Consider the following 23,558-nt stretch of genomic DNA (forward strand, 5'->3'; position numbering starts at 1 on the left):
AGTCTGAACTTGGAGTCCAGCAGCGTCTGCTCCAGTGTGACGGTGTATTTCCGAGCGGCGAGCAGCTCCTCAGCCTGACAGATGCAGCAGCAGACCGACGACATGGAGGTACCTTTACTTAATGATTCTAACAGTAACAGACAGAAGTCTCTGGCTCAAGAGAGAGATGGGTTCAGCCATCCGCAGAAGGATTCGGAGGTAATCCGAGCGCACTGACAGTTTGCAGGGGTAGAGGGGCGCGCGTGCGCGCGCGCGCGCGTGTGTGTGTGTGTGTGTGTGTGTGTGTGTGTGTGTGGTAATCCGAGCACACTGACAGTTTGCAGGGGTAGAGGGGCGCGCGTGCGTGTGTGTGTGTGTGTAAGGTGGCTTGTTGCTGGGGGCTTTAAATGCCTCGAGTTGTTATTTTAGAAACATGCATGGCGCTAAAAATACCTTGTCTTTAGGAATTTGATCCAGTGTGACCTGCTGATGGTTTTATAGAGGATATAGACGTGCATGCATTTGAAGGGTAAAAATGAAGAATGCATTTGTTTCTGTCTTGAATTCCCACTTCTTACACTGTATATGGATATATGCACATGCGCATATTAAATGCTGAGCGTGTATGCATTTGGCTCATTTCATCTACATGTGTATTCCTCACATTAACCCGTCACTGTCAGTAGGCACACATTCCTATGCATTCTAATACGTATTCAAAACCAGTTATTTATTAAGCTTGATATCAGCCTGATATTATGGAATATACATTGTTATATTGGGGGTTAAGAGGGTCAATAATATACAGTCTGCTGCAGGTTTATTTATTTTCATTTAAATTTATTTAAAAGAAGCAGTGGTTTATTTCTATCTATCTATCTATCTATCTATCTATCTATCTATCTATCTATCTATCTATCTATCTATCTATCTATCTGTCTGTCTGTCTCTATTTATCCATGAGTGAACTGAACTGGAGTGGTAAAGACTGCACACTAATGTACTCATTGCTCTCTCAAACATATGAACTTCTTATTTATTCAATCATTAAAAATAAAAGCAAGCAAATGCATGTTTTGATTCTCTTCTTGGCACAGCGCAGCCCAGATTCGGTCTTCAAGGACAGTAACACATATTGTGCTGGGAATATGTCCAGCCTAGTGAAGTTATGGGAATGAATTCCTCGACCGTGATCGTTGAGCATATTGAATGTTTTTTTTTTTTGTTTTGTTTTTTTAGAGGAATTAGAGCGTGTTTTCCTGCTGCAGCAGATTTTTTTCTAGGACAGTGATGGGGAGGCGGATTGAATGTACACAAAATGCCTCAAAATGTTGTGCATGGCTGGAGTTTATGACCAGGAGTGAAACTCAAAGGTCAGATATGTGAGTGATCTGTCATTAAACCAGAATATACTGAATGTGAAGCTCTGTGTTTTGTCTTTAGTGCATGGTGATTAATTATTGCATCTGGCTGCATTAAATGAGTAATGAATATTAAATGCTGAATATAGACGGGATCTTTTAGTATTTGGTCCAGTAGCTCAGGGTTGGCACAGGGCACATTGTGCATGCCCTGTTTTGAGCTTTGGGATTTACAGATTATTCCAGTTAGTTTCATAGGATAGAAAAGCATGCAACTCTTGTTCAGCTGCTCATTGTTATGGTTTGGTTGAGCTTAGAGCTGAACTTTGGACTTTAGATTTGATTTTAAATTTGTTGTGAAAGTACTCTATAATGTATGGAAAAATGAAATGTTAAGCCTGACATATGAAATAATACTCCGAAAAAAAAATCATGTTTCTTTTCATGCTTTTATGGCTCATGTATATGGTACCGGAGAATATGAAGCTTAAAAACACCGTTTTTTTTCAGGGGTACAAACTGAGCAAAAATATGCCTTCTCACCATGAGTATCAATGCCATCTGCTTCTGAGGACCAAAATAAAATGCTTCTGAATGTGCCACACATGTCTGTGAGTTAGGAGGGAGAGAGAGACTGAGAGAGTAGGGTAAATCATTAGTTTAGTGTGCACATGCATACATAAAATCTACGCACATGCATTGTGCATAAAGTATGTGCATTATGATGAGAATGTGCATGTAAAATTTTCTCACATTCATTATACAATGTATTTTTTGCATTAATTTTCTAATTTATAAAAAATACTAAAAATATAAGTAATAAATATAATTAAAAATCAATTATTTAAAACTCATTATGATGAGAATGTGCATGTAAAATTTTCTCACATTCATTATACAATGTATTTTTTGCATTAATTTTCTAATTTATAAAAAATACTAAAAATATAAGTAATAAATATAATTAAAAATCAATTATTTAAAACTTTTTGTAAGGGGCAGAGAGCAAGCATAATTCTGCATTTTGGCTATTTTTATTGTGGTTATGAAAAGTACTTTTTGTGAGGTCACGAAGTAATAAAAAAATACTGTTTTAACTCTATTTTGGCTTTGTTTAAAGTATTGTAAGAGTTTATTGTGAGATCAGTATCATTTATCCAACCAAATTGTGGCACGAGTGTATTGTTACCATCTTAATTAAAATGTCAATGTTAAAATAAAAATAGTTTTATTTCTAATCACAAATTTATAGATAAAAACGATTGGTCTGATGGTCTGATGATTGGACTTATTTTAAAGGGTTAGTTCACCCAAAAATGAAAATTCTGTCATTAATTACTCACCCTCGTGTTGTTCTAAACCTGTAAGACCTTCGTTCAACTTCGGAACACAATTTAAGATATTTTTGATGAAATATGAGGGCTCTCTGACCCTCCCATAGACAGCAAGGTAACTACCACGCTGGGAGCACGTTCGCGACAGTAATGAGGTAATCATGCCGGATCTGGGTCAGCTTTTCTGGACCTTGAACGTGGTAGTTACCTTGCTGTCTATGGGAGGGTCAGGGAGCCCTCAGATTTCATCAAAAATATCTTAAATTGTGTTCCGAAGATGAACGAAGGTCTTACAGGTTTGGAACAACACGAGGGTGAGTAATTAATGACAGAATTTTCATTTTGGGGTGAACTAACCCTTTAAGTTTCTTTGATTGGCCACTGCCTGTGAAGTCATTTTAGCTTATAGCTGTCAAAAGAACGAGTATAAGCTTCCCAAAGAGGTTAGCGATACAGTAAAACGAAAGCATAAAATGGAGGCGAAATCAAACCACCCAGACATTACCTAGCAAAGGCTATCCATCAGAACTCTCTGAGAAGGGGACTTGTTTGAGAAAGTAGAGAGAGGTCAACAATCACTTTGAAAAAGTACAGAGTTCAAGATATGAGAACTGAGTCCACCAGTATCAAGAGCTCTTTCAGTATCATTGTCCACCAGTATCAAGAGCTCTTTCAGTATCATTGAGCCGTGCATTATGGGTGGGTGGCAAAAGAGGCCATTACTCAAAAAGAAACCATTTGAAAGCACATAAGAGGTTTGCCAAAAAGCATAATAGTGGGTATCCCATTTGGGATGGTTTTGAGGTCAGATGACTCCTTAATAGAGCTTTTGGGCAAAATTCAAAGTGATATGTGTGGGACAAGTCTGACACGGCCCACAAAAATAACTGCATGATGGTGCAAAATACAGGGAGATACTGCAAGAAAGCTGCCTGCTAAAACAGCTTGAGAGAAAGTCTAACAGAACAGTGAGGCCAAATTAACTGCAACAAGGTGAATGTCCTGCAGAAGCGCTTAATCTTTAAATGAATAGGCACTTGAGCAAGAGAACCTGGTCCTCAGGGGGAACGAAGAAAGTTCATCTTCAACATTATGCTTCGTACGTAATTTATTCTTCAACTGACAGCACAGAGCGTGTTCCCCAGATGTTAATTGGGCTGCAATTAAATCAAAACGCCTCCGAGGACCTGACACTTCTTCATTTCAGGCAGACTGTGAAAGAAAAGCCTGGAAATCCATGTTTGGCTCAGGGTTTTAGAGGCTGTTTAGGGACATTAGCATACAGTAGATCAGCACTGATGTTTTGAAACCATTAACACTACGTTTGAGTGTGAATGTTCACGCTTTAGTAGCTCTTTGAGAGAGCTGGCTAAAAGACATGTGGCTGTTCTTAAGCATAAGCGCAGACTTGGCCAACAGTCAGCAGTCATTTATGCAGGAAGTATCCTTTTAGGTGGACACACACTGGAAACCCTGCAGCCTTGCTTCCTGTTACCATGACACACTGTGGGTCAGGGAAAAATCGGTGGAATTTACCGTAAAAAGTTGCCATCCCAGAACTTTGCTGTAAAAAGAACAATAATTGATGGACATTAATTTATAAGATGTGGCATAAAAAGCTAATATACATACTGTAACTGATAACATAATACTAAGGAGCATAATTATTTAATGAAAAACCATCAAGTCAGATGTTACAGGGAATGTCAGTTTAAAGTTTTACATTGTAAGGTGACTTTTCTTTTTTAAATATCTTGTTTTCCACCTGTATGTAATTAAAATAATATACAGTGGGTATGGAAAGTATTCAGACCCCCTTACTATTATTAAAGAACGTTTTTCATATATAATACTGAAAGTGTTAGCAGTGAACAGTTACAAACTCTTCATCTCTCAAGTTTGTTTATAGGCAATATTATCCCAAAAAGCATGTACAGAACTTACAAAATCCACAAAAATACAGCATCAAGTTGCTATTTTCAGTGTACTATAATTTGAGATACATTTCACATATTATTTTAGGATGTATGTGTATGTTTTAATGGTTACTTATTTGTAATTTCCGAGCACATGTGAGGTACAGTGGTGATCGAAATGGTAGTTAATTCATGCTGAAATATTGCCACCCTTATTTTCTCTACATTTCCCAAGCTATTGTCATTGAAGTACTAGAGTAGTGTGACCTGGCTGAATTTGCATAATTACGAGGAAAATCACGTGCTGCAGAAATGGTGAAAAGACCTGAAATGCGGTTGGCAAGTGCTCCAGGATGTTAAAGTTTTCTATTGTGGCAGTGCAGTTATTATTTGCCTCTGATCCGCAGGGGTCCATGGAGTCCCCGAATCTGGAGTTTGAATATGGAGACACGGACAACTTCACTGCAGAGCTCTCAGGTGGGTTTTACACACACACACACACACACACACACACACACAGAAAAGAACTTAGATCTGTTCAACCATAGCTTTTTAAATAAAATCAATAGAAATTCATAGAAGATTAGATGTGCATTATGCATATTTACTGATGTCATTTTAATGTTGCAACATGTAACATGCCAGTTGATGTTTAATGAATCTATATTACTATGAAAAACCAATGTTATGTGCTTGGTTTTATTTAACTATATCTCTTTCTGTCTCTTTTGCACAGAGCTGTACAGCTACACAGAGGAACCAGAGTTTAGTCTAAACAGGGATTACTTTGAGGAAGACTTCAAGAATCATGGTAATGTCGCCTCCAGTGCTATATTATAACAAAATAAATATTTTCGTAATTAGTACTTTTGGTATTAATTTCCAGTATAAATCTTAAAACATACTTGAAATGGAATTAATTTACTTCAGAAACAAATTTCTGAAAATACGTTTATTTTTCTCACCACGCTGGATTTTTTTTTAAAGCAAAAACCTCTCTAAATTTTGAATTCATATTTAGAATGAGAGAAAAAATGGCCAATTTGAGTAAGAAAAACTAATTCTAAAACAAAAAATACTTGATTAAATATATGTACTCTACAAACAATTGTTGTGATCCTACAGTTTTGCTTCTTTAATTTTAAGCATGTTTAGATATTTTTTTGAATAGAAAACAAGAGAAAATCTCTTTATTTGCAGTGCCTCTTCACCCAACACACTACTATAGTGCTTAAGAACTGTTGAGTTTTGTGCTGGAATTGCATTGTGTTTAAGAGTGAGACATTGCTTGGAGTCCTGGTGGTGTGGACGTGCTGATTAACGCTCCCCAGTATAACATTTCCACCCGTGTCTTAGAGAGAACAGAAATAAACCGTCAGCAAAGTTGTGCAGTTCTCTTTCTGTGAGAAAAGGAGAACTTTAATGAATGTTTATGTCGTTCCAGTGTGTGTATAGCCTCAGGCTTTACCCTGCCTGCTGTGTGCACAGTCTCACCTCGCCAGACCTCTCGCTCTCTCTGTGTGTTTGCCATGGCACTGCAGCCCTTCAAAATGGTGAAAAGCCAAGAGGCTGGATCACCAATGTTACGTTCGCTTTTTGATTGTGAAGCAACTGCAAATCACATGTTTACACTTTTAAAAGTTTGCTGCCATCCAAGGGGTTCATATATTTTTTTTGTTCATTTTCTCCTGGTGTCCACTTATAATGTAACACTGCAATTTTTCACTGTCTCTCTCTCAGACTCTCAGATTTTATGCTGCTGTGCCTTTTAAAGGAATAGTTGACCCAAAAATTAATATTTGCTTAAAATGTACTCACCATCAGGCCATCCATCAGGCCATGAATGACCTCTGTGATTTAATTTTACACATGCCTTCCACTAAAAAGACTTGAGGCTTTACAGCAGAAATCCTCACAAACTCTCGAAGCCTATGGCAGATATTTTACCAATATTCAGAGAGAGGTTTGTACAGTAATTTGCATTCATACGTCATGTGGTTGAGTAACAGTTTTGACTGAAAGAGAAGAGAGGTCAGTGAAGTGATTGAGTGTTTCATGTGTGCCGCCCCTTTCACGGGTATTTGAGCAACACAAATCCTGACTAATCTTTCTCACGTGTGAGAAGTGAAACCAGTAGAAGAATGGCAGAAATGATTACCATGGACAGAGACATAATTCTTCTGTGCTCCGCTCTCAGTGAAGGGTCGGAGGTGGATGGAGTTGAGTATGGAGGAGCAGAGGGCGTATGTCATGAGACTGCTGGACGCTCTGGAGGTCACCGATCGAGACAAGAGGCTCAAAGTGGCCCGAGCCATTCTCTATTTGGCACAAGGTACAAATATAATACATAAAACCATAATTCAGTGGGTGAATCTCCTGAAACCAGTCAACAACATACTTCATAGAGGAAGGAAATAATGAAATATATTATGAGAAATTAAGTCTATTTTAGGATCATTAAGATATTTTGCAGCACATGCAACTTGTTTATTTTTTTTATATTTATGTTATCTATAATTTATTATATTTCAAGAATTATTAAGCACATTTGCCCTAGTTCTCATTACTTTAATGATGTATTATTTAATTTGTAATGTCATTTTTAGAACTGCCCTTAATTTATGCATATTTAACTTTTTAATAATAATTCTGTATAGCAGTATTTGTTTTTAGTAAACATTAAAAATATGTAAAACTATCAAATATTATATGCTATAATGAGAATGATAAAATGTTAACTATAAAACATTATATGCTATAATGAGAATCTTCATTGTGCATTATGGTAATGAGAACTTGGACCTTAATGTGCTTAAGTGGCATGAAAATAATGTTTTAAGAAAAATTTAATTTCTTATTTTTGCAAATTTAAATATAAAATGTGTTGCAGTTTTTGTTTTGGTAAAAATATTTTAAAAAGACAGAAATATATAAAACAATAAAATATGACTATTACAAAAATGAGAATCATTATTGAGCGTTTTTGTAATGTGTATTTGGACTTTAATAATTGGCATGAAGATAATGTTATCTCTTAAGAAAATATTTTCTTTTTATTTATTTTCTATTTTTTCTTTTTAATTTAATTTAGTACTTCCTTTAATTTATGCATATTTAAATTTATTTGATAAGAAATAATGTATTGCACAATTTGTTTTTTTATAAAAAATATATATATAAAAAAGTGAAACAATAAAATATGAAACATTGAGCATTATGGTAATTTGAATTTGGACATAAACATGCTAAATTGGCATGAATTTTTTGTTTTTAATTATTGGTCCTTAAAATAGTCTTTCCTTAAGCAAAATATAATTTCTTTTTTCTTATGTATTCAGGTGTGTTTGATGAGTGTGACACAGAAACTGATGTCCTCTACTGGTCCAGACACAACGTCTTCCTCCTCTACGACATGGGCATCTTCACGGCTCTGCTGGAGCTCCTCAGCATGGAGATAGAGTGAGTGTTTTCATTTCCCCAAATGCCTCAGTCTCTGTGTGGAGATCTTTGACAGAGGGCAGGCGAGGACAGACAGGCGAAGGGTGAGATACTGAAAGAGACAGACAGAGACTGAATCTCTAGCGGAGGGAAGTGTTTAACAGTGCTGCTATACAGGTGCATCTCAATCAATTAGAATGTCAGTTTGTGGCACTGCTGAGGTGGTATGGAAGCCCAGGTTTCTTTGACAGTGGCCTTCAGCTCATCTGCATATTTTGGTCTCTTGTTTCTCATTTTCCTCTTGACAATACCCCATTGATTCTCTATTCAGGTCTGGTGAGTTTGCTGGCCCTTCTCCTGAGGGAGCAGGTTAGAAACGGCTCAGTCATGACTGTGAATGTGTGTGTGTGAAACAGTTGTGTATTTCTGTGGATCTCCTGGGTGCTGTACTACTGAGACGAACGGCTTTCTCTTTTCTGTTTCTTAATGCCCGCCATGTACAGTAGCAGCTGCCTGGGCAGCACAGCGAGCCACTTCTCCATTTCTCTAATTACCTACATTAAGTACACTTCCATGTTAATGGATCTCTTTATTTTGTTCAGAGAGTGATTATCAGTGCAATCAGATTTCACTCTTATTATTGCACATACTGTACCAACATAAAAATGAACGTGCAAAAAACTACTCCGAACACATTAGCAACCACATAGCAAATGGCCTGGCACCCATTCATTATACCTTAGGATTTTGGTGGCAACTTCTGCATGCGCAATTAAGAAAATGTAAAAACCTACTGTATTTTTGGAAAATTTGTCATACCCGACTGTAAGTCACACCAGGTCAAAATTGCATTGTTAAGAGAAAAAAAAATCATCACATTTCAGAAAAAATAAATATATAAACGAAATGCTTAAAAAATATTAGAAACACTATAAAAATGTATTTTAGCTCTCTTCACTACACGTCCTTTAAATTTAACTGTATTTAGAACAGAGAAATTGTAGTGCCATTCAGTATTATTTTTGTATCATTAAGATGATATTATTGATTTTATTCTTTGTTTTTGTTATCGTTTTAATTCTGTTTTTTTTTTTTTCATTTTTGTATTAGTTATTTTTTTCCTTTAAATTTAACTGTATTTAGAACAGAGAAATTGTAGTGCCATTCAGTATTATTTTTGTATCATTAAGATGATATTATTGATTTTATTCTTTATGTTTTTGTTATCGTTTTAATTCTGTTTTTTTTTTTTTCATTTTTGTATTAGTTATTTTTTTTAAATTATTTTACTTTTTTTTATTTAAGTTTTACTTTTTTGTACATCAAGTTGAATTAAAGTTAAAATTAATTGGTGATTATATATCTTTTTAAATATTTTATTTTACTTCAGTTATTATTTTACTTCAAGTAGCAGAATTGTTTTATGGTTTTTAGATTTAGTTAACTATAATAACGTTGGTGGTTTATTCATTATAAACAAAATTTATTATAAACCATAAAACTGAAAAAGCAAAACTGAAACCACTGGTGTGTGGGAAATGTGTTATTAAAATAAACATTGCACATGTTTTGCATGCTTCACGTTAATTATATTAATGTGAAGCATGAAAAACATGATATAAGTCAACTTTATATAGGTCGCTTTGGAATAGTTGCAGTTGCAGATGATTAAAAAACATTACTTATGTTGCAGAAAATATAATAGCTTACATTTAATATATGAAACTTATATCAGTCCATCATATTATTTTGTGTGCTTGACATTGGCATTGTATAAATCGCTTTGGAATATAAATCACAGCACATTAAAAAAAAAAAAAAAAAAAAAAAAACGTGATTTTTTAAATTTATTTATTTATTACAATAGAGTTCTATTTTTTAACATTAGGAAACTTCATTACTTAAACTAAGAATGGAAAATACTTCTAAACCATTTATTAATCTTTGTTAATATTAATAATAATATGAATTAACATTTATTTATTCATTATTAAAATCAAAAGTTGTATGTTCATATTATTTAATGGACCTGAGATAACATGAAATACCAATAAACCGTTTTGTATTTATTAACTGACATTAAAGATTAATACATACTGTAACAAATGTATTGCTCATTGTTGGTTAATGTTACTTAATGCATTAACTAATGTTTTTCTAATGGGAACTTACTGTAAAGTGCTACCCTTATTTTAGTACATAAAGTTAAACTAAATGAAAATGAGAAATTTTTCCTTGGCATCTACCTAAAATAAATTCTGTTTTGATACTTAAAAAAAAATTTGTTTCAGTTAACGTTTATTTTATTACATGTAACGTACATGGTTTTATTGTTTTAGTTTTGCTTAACTAGTAACCCTGGTCTTTTGGTGCAGTTGTAACGTAAGGATGTCCTCTTACATGTGCATTGATATTTTGATTTAGTATCATTCCCTTTTTCTCCAGTAATAACCAGGCGTGCAGCAGCGCAGTGAGAAAACCAGCCATTTCTCTGGCTGACAGCACTGAACTCAGGTAAGATGCCCACTGGGACTGATTCGTTTTTTTTCATTAGACTTCACTTCATCCACTTCTCAGATTTACATTAAATTTGGTGTGGAGGAACCCTGGGCAGACAGAGAGCTTTCATGTCTTTGAGTGCTTTGCATCAATGCACAATACATATATATATATATGAATGTTGTTTTCCTGATTATTGAAGGATAATACTTGCCCTTGGTTACAATACACAAAGACTCACTCTCGTACTAACACACACACTTACACTCAATAACTCCGATTGAAAGTAAAGGCGTTTGCATCATGTTCTGAAGGGTTCTTCTGAGCATCATGTATCTGATGGTCGAGACCATTCGAGTGGAAATGGAGGGTGACAGTCCTGAGAGGAAGGCAGCCAGAGAGGCCTTTAAAACAGAGTTGGGTGAGAGAGACTGTGAGAGAACGGTGTGGCCTTTAGTCTTACAGATATACAGTGTGTGTGTGTGTGTGTGTGTGTGTGTGTGTGTGTGTGTGTGTATTTGCAGTGGGTGGCTGTTCCCCCTCTCTTTTAAAATATGATTTATTTCTGTGAAGCAAAGCTGCATTTTCAAGATCATTACTCTAGTCTTCAGTGTTACATGATCCATCAGAAATCATTCTAATATGCTGATTTATTATCAGTGTTGGAAACCGTTGTGCTGCTTAATATTTTTTGGAACCTGTGATACTTTATTCAGGATTCTTTGATTAATAAAAAGAGAATTTTATTCAAAATGAAAATCTTTTCTATCTGCCTTTTTTCAATTTAACACATCCCTGTTAAATAAAAGTATTAATTTCTTTCAAAAAAAGAACACTTTTTTTTTTTTACTGAGCCCTAACTTTTAAACTGTATATTAACTGTGTATATAAGTGTATGTTGTTACAAAAGATTTCTGTTTTAAATAAACTTTTTATTAATCAAAGAATCCTAAAAAAAAAGTATCACTGATTCCAACAACAAAAAAAAAATTTCTGAAGGATCATGTGACACTGGAGTAATTTTGCTGAAAATGTAATGAAATGCAAAGCTTCACAGGAATAAATATAATAATATAGGGAATATACTTTAAATTATATATGTATATGTATCAGCTTTAATGCACTTGTCAAAATAAAAAAAAGCAGTCAAAGTTTTTAATGACAAAAATAAGTATTTGGTATGTGTTATTTAATGTACAGTCTGCAACAGAGTGGAAAAAGTGGTAGTAAAGTCTTCAGAAGCATTCAGACATGTGAAAATTTGAAAAATAGTTGTAACCTGGCTTTATGGCAGTTTTTCTGGTGATTTAAGGGATAATACAGGACGTCTTCACCATGCAAATGGTTGTCGAAAGCAAAAATCTTATGAAATACATCAGGTTTTGTAGCAAAACAGCCACTATTTTTGAAATCAACAGCCCAAAATTAGTAAGAAATAGTACTGGATTTCATTCAGTGAATATGATGCAGGGTGGTGTTATACTAATATGACAGCCCACACAGCCTGCAAAACATACACAAGCTTTAAAATAAACACACCAAACGGACTTCATGCCACACTTCTAACATTGCAACGGTCATGTCACAATGAGAATGAAATGATTGGCCGGACAACATCGTGGACCAATCACAGCAGGTTTCACAGTTTTTCTCCTTCCTGTCTCACTCTGTCTCTGTAAGTTTTCTGTAACTCTTTCTCCTCATCTCTCCCTCTTTTCTCTCTGGGTTTTCGTTGTCCTGTTGGCTCATTCCCATCTCTTCCTTGTGTCCCTACAGAGTGCCTTTGTTGATAGCTTGGAAGGAGACAGTCCATATGCCAAGAAACAGGTCTTTACCCCAAACCCCTTTTGTGCATTCTCTTTGTTGTGGGCTGGCCTTGCACTCCTTCACTCTCTTTTCCTTCACAGCAATTTGTTTTTCATTTGAAACTTGATTTGGGGAAGGGTTCTGAGAGATACAGCTGGCCATGGACATGAGCAAGACTCTCTATCTCTCTCTCTCCTCCTATCTTTCCATTTGCACATCTTTCCACATATTCTCAGTCAATGAGATCCACATAGACACACTCCGGCTCCCACTAGCTAGCAGAATGGCTTCTTCTCATAGGCAACCAATCACAGCTGAGTCACCTCTGCTCATGGCCTTTAGTATCGTCCACAGACACACTCATACATTGACTGCACTGGAACCAATGATGGCGCTCCACTAATGCACCTCATGCCTGATGCTTGCTCTGAATCTTGCCATTCATGCGTTTGCACAACACTAGAGATGTGAAGAATTTGGTTTTTGTGCCTTTGTTGAACTGAATCTGCACAGGATTGTTAAAAAAGAAGCTGCAGTGTTGTCCCCAAAATTGGATTGAACGTTTTTTTGATGCTTATCCTTTGCAGGTTTATGGAACAGTAAGTTTCAGGAATAAACTCTAAGCAATGGATGGGGAACGTAATCTGAAGGCTAAAATAGCAGAAGAACCTGCAGAAAAAACCCTGATAAGAGTCTCATTCATGCAAAACCTCACATACAGGAGGCTTCAATTTGGTCATTTCAGAAAAATAATTTAAAGAAAAATATTAAAGAATGAAACCAAACATCTTTCACACCATATAAATTCTATATTTTCAAATCTTAAAGGGATAGTCCACCAAAAAATTAACATTTTGTCTTCATTTACTCATCCTCAAGTTGTTCCAAACCTGAATTTCTTTCTTCCGTTGAACACAAAAGATATTTTGAAGAATGTTGGTTACCAAACCGTAGCCATTGACTTCCATATTTTTTCCATAATATAGAAGTCAGTGGCTACCAACTGCTCCAAACATATAGGTTTGGAACAGCACGAGAGTGAGTAAATAATGACAGAATGTTCATTTTTGGTTGAACTATCCTTTTTAGTTATCAAGTCAAGTCGAGCTTTATTGTCATTATGAATTTGGGCTTTCTTAATGAGACTCAACATCAGGCTCCAGAGTAATATATACATTTGCAACTTGATCTTAAACTCTTTCTCCCTCTCTTGCAGCCACTGGTCAAACAGGACAGTCTGGACACTTACAACGAACGAGACCCTTTCAAAAACGATGATGTGCGGGATGAGGAAGATGACCCAGAGGACATGGACAGTGGCATTGAGGGAGAGGTCGACCCTCTCGACAGAGACGTTATTATCCAACCGCCGCTGCCGCCACCACTACTGCGGCCACCAACCGAGAGACTGTCCTTCCCCAAGGGACTGCCATGGGCTCCCAAAGTCAGGTAGTGTACAGGGTTTTTATCAAATGTAATGGCCATAAACTGTGCTATTTTGACTTGTTTCAGAGATCTGGGGTCTCATTTATAAACTGTACACCTTGTCACACAGCAGCTTTTAGGCATTTTTCAGTTTTTTGTTATAAGTCAGAAATGACAAGGAGGAAGCTTCCCTCAATACAAAGTCAACGGAGAGGGTTGGATTGCCCCCCCCCCTGGTGTGGGCGTGGCCTAAATGCACTGTCGCTATGCATGGAAATATGCAGATGAGGTTATGCATAGTAAAAAAAGGGCATTGCAAGCTCCATATATGGTGATTTCGGGGAGGAGACGGGGTGAAGATGCACGTATGCACAATTTTCCCCTGACTGGGATTTATAAAGGGATTTTTGCACAGGTTCTGGCGTACACCTGGTTTTATAAATCGGAAAACCTTTGCGCGTACGCAAAATCTAGCTTTTGTCAAGTCAAGTCAAGTCACCTTTATTTATATAGCGCTTTTAACAATACAGATTGTGACAAAGCAACTGAACAGCATTAAATAGGAAAATAGTGTCAATAATGCAAAATGACAATGGTAAACACTAATTTTTCAGTTAAAGACATTTCATCATTGAATTCAGTGATGTCAACATCCAGCTCAGTTTAAAGAATATCTTTGCAATCATGTCAACGATAACGCTGGAAATGAAGTGTCCCCAACTAAGCAAGCCAGAGGCGACAGCGGCAAGGAACCAAAACTCCATCAGTGACAGAATGGAGAAAAAACCTTGGGAGAAACCAGGCTCGTGCATACGTACACTTTTAGGATGAAATCTACAGAGAGTTATAAATGAGAGCCCTGTTGTTTTGCAATAAGTATGAGCAATTTTTGTGAATAAGCTTCAGGGAGACAAAAGTTTGGGGTCGGTAAGCCTCATATGGTCACCAAGGCTACATTTATGTGATTACAAATACAGTAAAAACAGGAATATTGTGAAATATTATTCCAAATTCAAATAGCTGTTTTAATATATTTAAAAATGTAATTTATTCCTGTGATGCAAAGTCGAATTTTCAGAATCAGTACATATATAGTACATGCAATATATTTTCATCGATTCATCTATTTTCAGGATTCTTTGATGAATAGAAAGTTTAAAAAAATACATCTTTGAAACCTTACAAATGTCTTTATTGTCACTTTTGATCCACTTAATGTATCCTTGCTGAATACAAGTATTAATTTCTTTAAAAAATCATACTGATCCCATACTTGTAGTCCATCTGTAGTGACCCGTCTAACTGCCTACAAAAATCTACTACAGCTCCTGTGCTGGAAACAGGCTGGTTTTAGGACTGCAGTACCTCTGACATAAATATTGCATATTTGTGGACCGAGACAAATGAACAGGAAGAAACACAGAGGAAGAAGAAGAAAAAAGAGATGAATTTGGAACAGCAAAAGCTGTGACAGTCACATTTGATCAAATCCTCCTGATTGTTCAAAGAGCCATGCAGTACAGTGTTTACCTCTGCGGCTTCTTTACCTGTGAATTGAGCTGCACTGCTGCATGCAGATGGGAACGAGAGCGTGAGGGAGGGGGTGCTGCAGCACTTTAAAGAGGTTAGTGTAAAGACGACGAAGGGACACATTTACGCTGCTCTTTTTGATAAGTTTAAGCAGCTGTCTGTTGGTAGCAGTCCTGTCCTAAACCGAGAAGAATTCCAAACCAACTCCTCATGCAGTCAATTCCTTTCTTCTTTCTCCCACAGAGAGAAAGACATCGAGCACTTTCTGGAGACCAGCAGAAATAAATTTATCGGATTCACCTTGGGAAAGTGAGTGTCTCATCAATTCTCCCAGGTTCTGAATCTACGAGAAACGATAATAAAGGTCACCTTCATTATCATTAATTCAGTATACTCTGCTGTTTCTGGTTCACACTGTATTTTCTTTCTTTCTAATGTTTTACAGTGACACTGACACTTTGGTTGGGTTACCCAGGCCCATACATGAGAGTGTGAAGACTTTGAAACAGGTAAGCATGGAAACATTTTTGTTTTCTAATATTCTAGCATTCTTCGACACAGCTGGAAGAGTAAAAAAATATTCGAACATCATATGCATGAATACTAAATGCTAAAGAATTCTCTCCTGCTTCAAATATTTTGCCCTTTTATTGACATACAATAAGTTGATTACTGTATATATCTGTTGGATTTAGCAGCTGTTGTGCCACAGATATGCATTGACGGGAATCCAGTGGTCTAATGCATGCTCTATTGGGGCTCTTTCAGCCATTCACAGTTTAGATATCTGTTCTCGGTTACCATGGCAATTCTCTCTCTCTCTCTCTCTCTCTCACTCCTTCTCTCTCAAGCACAAGTATGTCTCCGTAGCGGAGGTCCAGATCAAGAGAGAGGAGGAGCTGCAGCAGTGTCCCATGACTATGGTAAGTGACTCAACTTTGCTGTTCTTTGCTGTATTATTGGTTCATTAAGCTGTCAGTCAGAATCACCTCTTTTGATTGGCCAGGGGGAGGAGGAGGTGGAGGAAATACCTGCAGAGATTCTATATTTGGGAATGTTGCCTAGTCTCTCTCAGTATGTAGTAAGTGTCTCCTACACGTCATCTTTTTACACATCCAGATACTTGGGAATATAGCTCATGCTTTCCAGAAAAATCTGTCTTATAATATTTCACAGCAAACACTATTGGCCTATTTTGCGTGTTGTTTTAGATTAGTGCAAAAAAAAACATCCAAAATAAAATTAAGTGTTTATTTTATTGCGCTTCTTCTGTTTGTATCTGTAGATTTTAATTACAATACATTTTTTATAAGGCCGTAACCATAAACATAGTGAAAATATTTATATTTTTCCAGCTGTTGACCAGGGTTATTATAATGAACTAAAACTGAAACTAAAATTAAAACCATAAGAAATATTTTCATTACTTGAATAAAATAATCATGAACTGAAATTATAATTTTTTATAATAAAAAATTAAATATATATATTTAAATATATCTATATATTTATATGTATTTTGTATCCAAAGCAACATTCTAAAACTAAAACTGAAATAAAAATAGACATATTTCAAATAAAACTACTAAAAATGCCACAAGCACACAACAAATTAAAATAAGAAGGAAAGTATAAAAATAAAAACTGATTCAAAATATTAATAAAAACAAATGGTATCTCAATGATACCTAAATAGCACTACTGTTGATTTTCTGCTTTATGTAATGATAAAAAGAGATATCCAACATCCCCTCTGTGAAAATCTTTCTTTAATGTGTCAGCAAAATTAAACAAGAATTTTGAACCTGTCTTTATCCAATATTCAGATTTCTGTTCTGGAAATCTATGCAAATTAGTGCACATATTTCATTAGACAGTGCTTCATTTGCATATTTAAACATAACATTCTAGCAAACTTGTAATGCAAAAAAGAGAGAAATGTTTGCAATTCCTAATGTCATCAATCAACTTAACTTGGGAAATGTTTCTCTAAAATTTTTTTACTTACCATAATTATCTGTGGTGTCTTGCCTTAATTCTAAATACTAATACTTTATGGTGTAGTGGTTAATGCATGCATCTCTTCAGACAAACCTGGTGGGAGTGTTGCACTAATGTTAGTCTCTTTGTAGATTGCTCTATTGAAGCTCCTCCTGGCTGCAGCTCCAACCTCCAAAGCAAAGACAGACTCTATCAACATCCTAGCTGACGTTCTGCCGGAGGAGATGCCGTAAGTCTAAGCACAAATACAGCAGAGACTCTGCACTTGATGTGTGCATGGCGCATGAAAAGATCAGTGCGCTTTGTTTCAGATGCACAGCACACATTTCCCATGTTTGTGTTGGAAACAGAATCACCGTCCTGCAGAGCATGAAGCTGGGCATTGATGTGAACAGACACAAGGAGATTATCGTCAAAGCGATTGCAGCTGTCCTGCTACTGCTGCTCAAACACTTCAAACTCAACCACATATTCCAGGTCAGACTTTTTATTTGCCATTCCTCTCTCTGCTCGTGTCTCTCTGATGTCTTCGGCTGAACTGACCCTGCGCTCTGCTCTCACTGTCAAAGCACCATTTCTTTACCAGACAACGAAAGAGAGAGAGCCAGGGAGAGACAACGATGAGACAAGCACTTAAACTAAAAAAGGATACTCTAAATACATAAAAAAAAATCTAATTAATTCATATTTCAAATTAAAGAGGGGATTTAGAGACTATTTTCTACAGCTGGACTGGATTCACTGAGCCAGAAATCTCTACTTCAGAAGTGCTTACATTCACCAAATAGTTTTTTCTTATTTATATTCTGAAGATTTATGGGTCAAAGACAAAAAGGGGTTCAAGCATCAACATAATGGTTTCCTTTTTTTTTTAACAGACAACACCCAGTAAAATATCACAATAGAATAACAAAAAACTTTGTCAGGCATATTTCAGAACAAGAATCATTAGATGATATTTAAAGGATCACACTGAAGCCCCCAAATACTAATTAATTGTCATTTTAAATCTTATCCAACCTTTTTCACTATCCATCAAACCACTAAGTTTTACCCATTTGTGAGCAAAAAGTTTTTTTAACATTTAAAATATAATCAAATTTAGTATGATGGCTTTTACAGGATAAGTATGATGTTTAATTTTTATATAAATATATCTGTTACGCTGTTTGTTCACATTTATTTGAATATGATTTTATATTCCTAAACACATGGTAAAAATATATTTTTTTCTGGCTGTTGACAGTATTTTCTGATTTATGAAGTGATAAAAATGAGATATCCATTCTTTAAAAACCTTTTGACAAACCTTGCATCGTTCAGAATTATGCATTGGATATCTAATGCATATTTAATTAGGTAATGCCTTGTTTGTATTTAAACATAACATTTTAGCAAACTTGACACGTTTGCAATTTGTTGCCTTGCCTCATACGCTGAAAAAATCTGAGAATTTCTCTCCTCCTACATCAAATTATTTTAAAATATTAGCAGAGGACGAGAACAAAATGTTCTAAAGCGTGATGTGCTTCATCTTGTCAGCACAGTTCAGACTAATCCTGTATGATGAGCGTGACAAATTCTGAAAAATGAACGTGGGTGTTTTTAAGCGGCGCCCTACTTAAAAAGTGGTTGTGTGGAGTTGATGTGTTAAAAATTAAATTAATTGATTTTTTTTCCCCGTAGCATCATGTGTTAAACAGGAGGGTGTCTATGTTGTCGAGAAAGCAGTGAGTCACCACTTTTTGTCCCCATGTAGCACTGCACATCACACAAAAGACCCCTGAGCAACACAATACACGCATTCAAAGTGTCCTTGGTGACCGTACCGTCACCCACACTAAGCATGTCGCTCACTAAATGGTGCTGGTTTTTAACACGTCATTTGATCTCCTTGTTACTTGCGTCATTCTCTTCTGAGATTAGCACTGTATGAAATGTTTGTGCTCTCTCCATCAAAACCGTGTCACAGATAGCACCTCAGTGTTTATTCATGCTTGTTTTACAGGGTTTATCTTGCAATATCATTTCTTCTTTTTTTTATTGTTTTGTATTAAACTAAGGTGCTGTGTAAATGAAACTACCTATGATGATCCATGCCAAATACAGCACCATCACATTTTTATATGTACACTGATTTGTTGTACTTGTACAGACTGCACTGTAAGTGAATGTGGAAAATTTATGTAAGAGTCTTTAATAAATTATAAAGAGAGTTAAATAATCATAACCTTGTGTAACATCTCTCTGTCTGCAGTTTTAGTTTTGTGTCATATTTCCTCACACGCTTGATGATCCACAAAGAGAGATGACTAAATTGTGAAGATTCAGTTTATCACAAGAGGTCGTTAAGTTTAACTTATTGTGACCGATTCCTTTAATGTAAATCTCTTAAATGGTCGGCATATAATAGGTGTTTTTCAGTTTCATGCCATCACATTTATTTCTCATGGATAAAATCAAAACTGACCATCGAGTCATATATATATATATAAACAATGCTAAAATTCAGCTTTGAAATCACAGGAATAAATTACATTTTAAAATATTAAAATAGAAAGCAGTTATTTTAAATATTAAAACTATTTCACAATTATTTTTTTTGCTGTATTTTGGATCAAATAAATGCAGGCTTGGTGAGCAGAAGAGAATTATTAAAAAAACATTACAAATCTTGCTGTCCAAAAACATATAGTGTAACGTATCTCAACTGCCTGCTTTTTTTCCTTGCCTTTAAATCTGCAGTTGTTCCTCCGCTCCTCTAGGCGGCGCCAGCGGCGTTCACCTTCAGTCCGACTCCTTCAGCTGCTTGACAACAAGACGCTTGATGACAGTCACAACAACACGTGCAGATGACAGCTATTAATATCAGTATAAAAACATGTTTTTCAGCTAATCATGAGATATCCATTCTTTAAAAACCTTTTGACAAACCTTGCATCGTTCAGAATTATGCATTGGATATCTAATGCATATTTAATTAGGTAATGCCTTGTTTGTATTTAAACATAACATTTTAGCAAACTTGACACGTTTGCAATTTGTTGCCTTGCCTCATACGCTGAAAAAATCTGAGAATTTCTCTCCTCCTACATCAAATTATTTTAAAATATTAGCAGAGGACGAGAACAAAATGTTCTAAAGCGTGATGTGCTTCATCTTGTCAGCACAGTTCAGACTAATCCTGTATGATGAGCGTGACAAATTCTGAAAAATGAACGTGGGTGTTTTTAAGCGGCGCCCTCTATTGGTGGAGATAAATAGCACTGCAGTGGGAACAGTTTTATAAGACATTTATTTTCATTTTACCCTTTGTCACACTTGACTTAAAGGTTCACTGAATAATCAGTTACTGAAGGCAGTCGCACGTATCTTTTCCCTCACTGTCCATTTCAATTACTCAATCACTCTCTCGCTCAGATTAAACAACAAGAACGAGCGTCAGCATTGCTGATCGGCTGACATATCCCGCCGAGCTGATGTACAGTTAATTCTGGGTAACAGGAGAGGCTCTGGGTTTCTCTTTGACAGAGTTTGCTCATTAACGTCTAAAGCCATGATAAACAGAGAGGAACTGGAAACCAATCACTCTTCAGTATGCATCTCAGTCTCGGCTGAGAGAAACGATGAATGTCTTGCTAATGAAAGCTTCAGCTCATCAGAGATAGATGGACGTTGGCATTAATTATAGATATTATGGGACAAACTGACTTCCTCTCTATGTAACGCCACTGGATTTATAATATAATAAAATGTGGTGTTGTTCAAATGCTGGAGCTTTTATGATTTGTATGAGTGATTTATGATCATGATGTCTTTTGTGTTTTGGACAGTTTGAATATGTGGCTCAGCACCTGGTGTTTGCCAATTGCATCCCGCTCATCCTCAAATTCTTCAACCAGAACATCATGTCTTACATCAGTGCCAAAAACAGGTAGAAATTTGGATATATGTTAATTCAAACCAACAAGTTTCAGTAAGTCTTTTAAACATACTGTGTTTTCTGATGGCAGCATTTGTGCCCTGGATTTCCCTCATTGTGTGGTTCATGAAATGCCTGAACTCACAGCTGAAAGCCTGGTAATGAGACAAAACACTACAATTTTGACAGTTTTTTTTTTTACTCCAGGCTTTATTTTATTGGTAATGTAGGTGACTGAAAAGAAAGAACCTATCATTTTTGTGGGTTGTTAAGATGCTGGATGTGTGTCTGTGTGTGCAAACAGGAAGCTGGTGACAGTAATCAGTTTTGCTGGCGTAATCTGTTCTCCTGCATCAACCTACTGAGGATCCTAAACAAAATTACCAAGTGGAAACACTCAAGAACTATGGTGAGAGAAAGAAAATGTTTATTTTAACGAATTGTAGATCAGGGATATTTTTGATGATTTTTTAAAATTTGTATTATTTAGTTTATTCAGTATTTCCACTGAGTTGTTTTTTTGTGGAGTGATTTTGTTGGATGAGATTGCAAGAAAGTAATTTAACCCTCTGAGGTCGATTAACGCGGATACGCGTTTTGAGGCATCTTCTCCTGATCACACCGAAAATAACTTAAATTACACTTTCAGTTTTGATCTTACAGATAAGAGCAATACATTAATCGAATCTGTAAAGGGTCTACTTTTATTTGTATACACACATAATAACAACAGAACTTTGTGCATTTATAAAATAAAGAAAACAAACAGGGTGTGCAGTCTGCCGCCTTGGTCTGCGTGATCTTTATTTAGAAACGCGTCATTAAAATCTGAAAAGAAAGAACCTATCATTTTTGTGGGTTGTTAAGATGCTGGATGTGTGTCTGTGTGTGCAAACAGGAAGCTGGTGACAGTAATCAGTTTTGCTGGCGTAATCTGTTCTCCTGCATCAACCTACTGAGGATCCTAAACAAAATTACCAAGTGGAAACACTCAAGAACTATGGTTAGAGAAAGAAAATGTCTATTTTAAAGAATGCCAGCATTATGCCATCTCGTTTATACATTAGGCCTTGTTCAAGAGAAGTATGACTGAATTCCTGTGCAAATGGTTTATATCCTATAATTACTACATAGTTTTGTTTTTATTTATTTATTTTTTTAATTATGGCTGCTGTGTTTTTCTACATTACCTTGCCTGTTTCTCTGTTTCAAAATACATATCAGTGTTTATGTGTGTATATATAGCTAATGATATCAATCAGTGGCATCTCTAATTGTTTAATGCAATCTGTTCATGTGGAGAAAATGAATTTTGTTTATACATCTGTTCATAAATTATTGAATTCTATTCTTTGAGGCAGTTCATGTATGAATGGATTTACATACAATTTTCAATGGTTTGTGTTGGGTCTCGTTCCTTTCCAGATGCTTGTGGTGTTCAAGTCTGCTCCTATCCTCAAGAGGGCGCTCAAGGTTAAACAGGCCATGATGCAGCTCTACGTCCTCAAACTTCTCAAGATACAGACCAAGTATCTGGGCCGCCAATGGAGAAAGAGTAACATGAAAACCATGTCTGCCATCTACCAGAAAGTCAGACATCGGCTCAATGACGACTGGGCGTATGGCAATGGTAAATATCGGGCGGGGGGGGCGGGGTTTAGTCAGGGTTGGGGGCAGAGCCTGTGAGAAAGACAGTCAACTTCAAGATCCTGTAGAAGGTGTACTGTAGGTTTAGCATCAGATTCAAATTTAGAATGTTTTTAAATTGAATTATTTCCTTGGTGAAGCATGGGTCATAAGCTGTGATTCAGAAGCTGCATCTTTTAAAGGTGCTGTATGTATTATTATTATTATTATTATTTTTACTGTACTTAAGCATAAAAATACTGTTATATGTTTGCAGATATTTAGGAAACATGCTTAGTTCACATACTTTTTTTTTTCTTAGAAAAACAACGCTACAGCCAGTTATTCTACTATGAAATGTATGTTGATGTTCTGTGTCAGAATGTCTGTTTTTGTTTTGGTCTGTTTGATTCCGCCCACTGCCAATTTACCCAATATTTTTTCAACACCCGAGTTGCCAGTTGGTGGAAAACACAGTATATTGGAGCCATGAAAGCCAGCAAATTAACTGGGTTAGAGATCGCAGATTCTAAAAAGCCTCAGAAACCATCTAAAAATCTCTATGACCAGATGGAATATTAAAACACTGATATATCAACTTACAGTGTAAGGCTTGTCGCCTTCCTTTGTAACTTGCACTCGTTCCTGTTCCATGTCCTCAATATGGCAACCCTCGTGAATGTCGAATCTGAGGAGGAGGAGGGGGCAAGAGAAACGACGC

At 36.0% G+C, this 23,558-nt stretch overlaps 1 protein-coding gene across 1 annotated transcript; it reads left to right on the forward strand.

Annotated features, from left to right (window-relative positions):
* The first annotated feature begins 8 nt into the window (after window positions 1-8).
* LOC107584037 (striatin-interacting protein 1 homolog) lies at window positions 9-22,897 on the forward strand. The gene is made up of 19 exons (XM_016270441.1): window positions 9-108; window positions 4,998-5,067; window positions 5,327-5,401; window positions 6,788-6,922; window positions 7,929-8,049; window positions 10,474-10,542; window positions 10,842-10,971; window positions 12,130-12,354; window positions 13,550-13,782; window positions 15,532-15,597; window positions 15,734-15,797; window positions 16,140-16,211; window positions 16,295-16,369; window positions 17,421-17,518; window positions 17,640-17,766; window positions 21,123-21,223; window positions 21,303-21,369; window positions 21,516-21,620; window positions 22,637-22,897. The coding sequence occupies exons 1-19, from the start codon at window positions 82-84 to the stop codon at window positions 22,895-22,897; spliced, it is 2,121 nt and encodes a 706-aa protein (XP_016125927.1). The 5' UTR covers window positions 9-81.
* Window positions 22,898-23,558: the final 661 nt, after the last annotated feature.

The sequence above is a fragment of the Sinocyclocheilus grahami genome, unplaced genomic scaffold (assembly GCF_001515645.1).
Source record: "Sinocyclocheilus grahami isolate Dianchi unplaced genomic scaffold, SAMN03320097.WGS_v1.1 scaffold56.1, whole genome shotgun sequence".
In the NCBI taxonomy this organism is placed as follows: domain Eukaryota; kingdom Metazoa; phylum Chordata; class Actinopteri; order Cypriniformes; family Cyprinidae; genus Sinocyclocheilus; species Sinocyclocheilus grahami.

What these genes read in the sequence shown, in the direction of transcription:
- LOC107584037 (XM_016270441.1), top strand. Translation starts at nt 82, where the DNA reads ATGCAGCAGCAGACCGACGACATGGAG. An exon ending in AGAGAGACTGTGAGAGAACG is followed by an intron (nt 10,972 to 12,129) that starts GTGTGGCCTTTA and finishes AGAATGAAATGA; the next exon opens with TTGGCCGGACAACATCGTGG. An exon ending in TACATCAGTGCCAAAAACAG is followed by an intron (nt 21,224 to 21,302) that starts GTAGAAATTTGG and finishes TTCTGATGGCAG; the next exon opens with CATTTGTGCCCTGGATTTCC.